Genomic DNA, 1,390 nt, shown 5'->3' on the forward strand with positions numbered 1-1,390 from the left:
TTAGTAGAGACGGGGTTTCACCATGTAGACCAGGATGGTCTCGATCTCTTGACCTCGTGATCCACCCGCCTCGGCCTCCCAAAGTGCTGGGATTACAGGCTTGAGCCACCGCGCCCGACCTTAAAATTTTTTAAAAAATCATACATCAAGATGTTTTTCTTTGGGCTTTCATTTTAAAAGTTAATGTAAACAAAACTCCCGTCTATTATGACATGAACTTCCTTTTTGATGCTTTTTTAACGCCTTTCACTGAAATGCTGTGGATACTAGAGAGCCTTTAATCGGAGTCAGTCATAAGGTGGTGTGTGGAGCTGCACTTGGGATGAGAGATGGGTGTCAGGCAGATGGACCGGGGCAGCTGTGTGTCTCCTCAGTAGAACGTGGTCCGGGTGCCTGTCCTCAGTAGAATGTGGTCCGAGTGCCTGCCGCTCTCTCCACCTCTGCCCCTGGCACCAGCTCCCCCAGGCCTTGTCTCTCCCACACATTCTCACCAGCACTCTTGGTCTCTTTCCCTCTTTGTTCTTCCTTTTTTTTTTTTTTTTTTTACAGAGTCCTACTCTGTCGCCTAGGCTGGAGTGCAGTGGCGCAATCTCGGCTCACTGCAGCTTCCTCATCGCGGGTTTAGTGATTCTACTGCCTTGGGCTCCCGAGTAGCTGGGATTACAGGCATGTGCCACTACGCCCAGCTAGTTTTTGTACATTTAGCAGAGACAGTGTTTCACCATGTTACACAGGCTGGTCTCAAAACACCTGACCTCAGGGGATCCCCCCGCCTCGGCCTCCCAAAGTGCTGGGATGGCACGTGTCAGCACCGCACCCAGCTGCTTTGTTCTTCCTTGAGGGCCCCTTACTCCTCTTAAGCTGTGATAGAGCAGAACCTCGCCCCCCCAATGCCTGCCCCTCCCCCCCAATGCCTGCTCCTCCCCCCAGTGCCTGGCTGCTGTTTGTGTTGACAGGGGCTGACATCGCCAACATCTGCAATGAGGCTGCGCTGCACGCAGCTCGAGAGGGACACACGTCCGTGCACACGGCCAGCTTTGAGTACGCCGTGGAGCGTGTCCTTGCAGGTAAGAGGGGCGCGCCCTTGGGGAATGCTGTTCTTAACAGGGCTTGAACCCCAGAAATAACCAGGCAGGTATTTAGAGGTGAGGTGGATGGGGCCAGACCTGGGCCTGGGCCTCCTGTTATTCAACAGCAGGGAACCATCACATGGGAAGGAAACATGTTGCGTTTCGGTTCTGTGAAGACATGAAGCTGATGTCTTCCTATACGACATAGTGTTCCTTAGTTTAAAATATCACAGATTTGCCGGGCGCGGTGGCTCAAGCCTGTAATCCCAGCACTTTGGGAGGCCGAGGCGGGTGGATCACGAGGTCAAGAGATTGAGACC

General features: G+C 53.2%; 1 protein-coding gene across 1 annotated transcript in view; it reads left to right on the forward strand.

The window, feature by feature from the left end:
* SPG7 (SPG7 matrix AAA peptidase subunit, paraplegin) overlaps nucleotides 1-1,390 on the forward strand; it is a 48,403-nt gene that overhangs the window by 36,532 nt on the left and 10,481 nt on the right. The window contains exon 12 of the mRNA XM_017513946.2: nucleotides 957-1,067. Coding sequence (XP_017369435.1) covers nucleotides 957-1,067 — 111 coding nt within the window. The remainder of the gene's footprint in view (nucleotides 1-956; nucleotides 1,068-1,390) is intronic.

Source organism: Cebus imitator, unplaced genomic scaffold (genome assembly GCF_001604975.1).
Source record: "Cebus imitator isolate Cc_AM_T3 unplaced genomic scaffold, Cebus_imitator-1.0 Scaffold509, whole genome shotgun sequence".
Lineage (NCBI taxonomy): Eukaryota > Metazoa > Chordata > Mammalia > Primates > Cebidae > Cebus > Cebus imitator.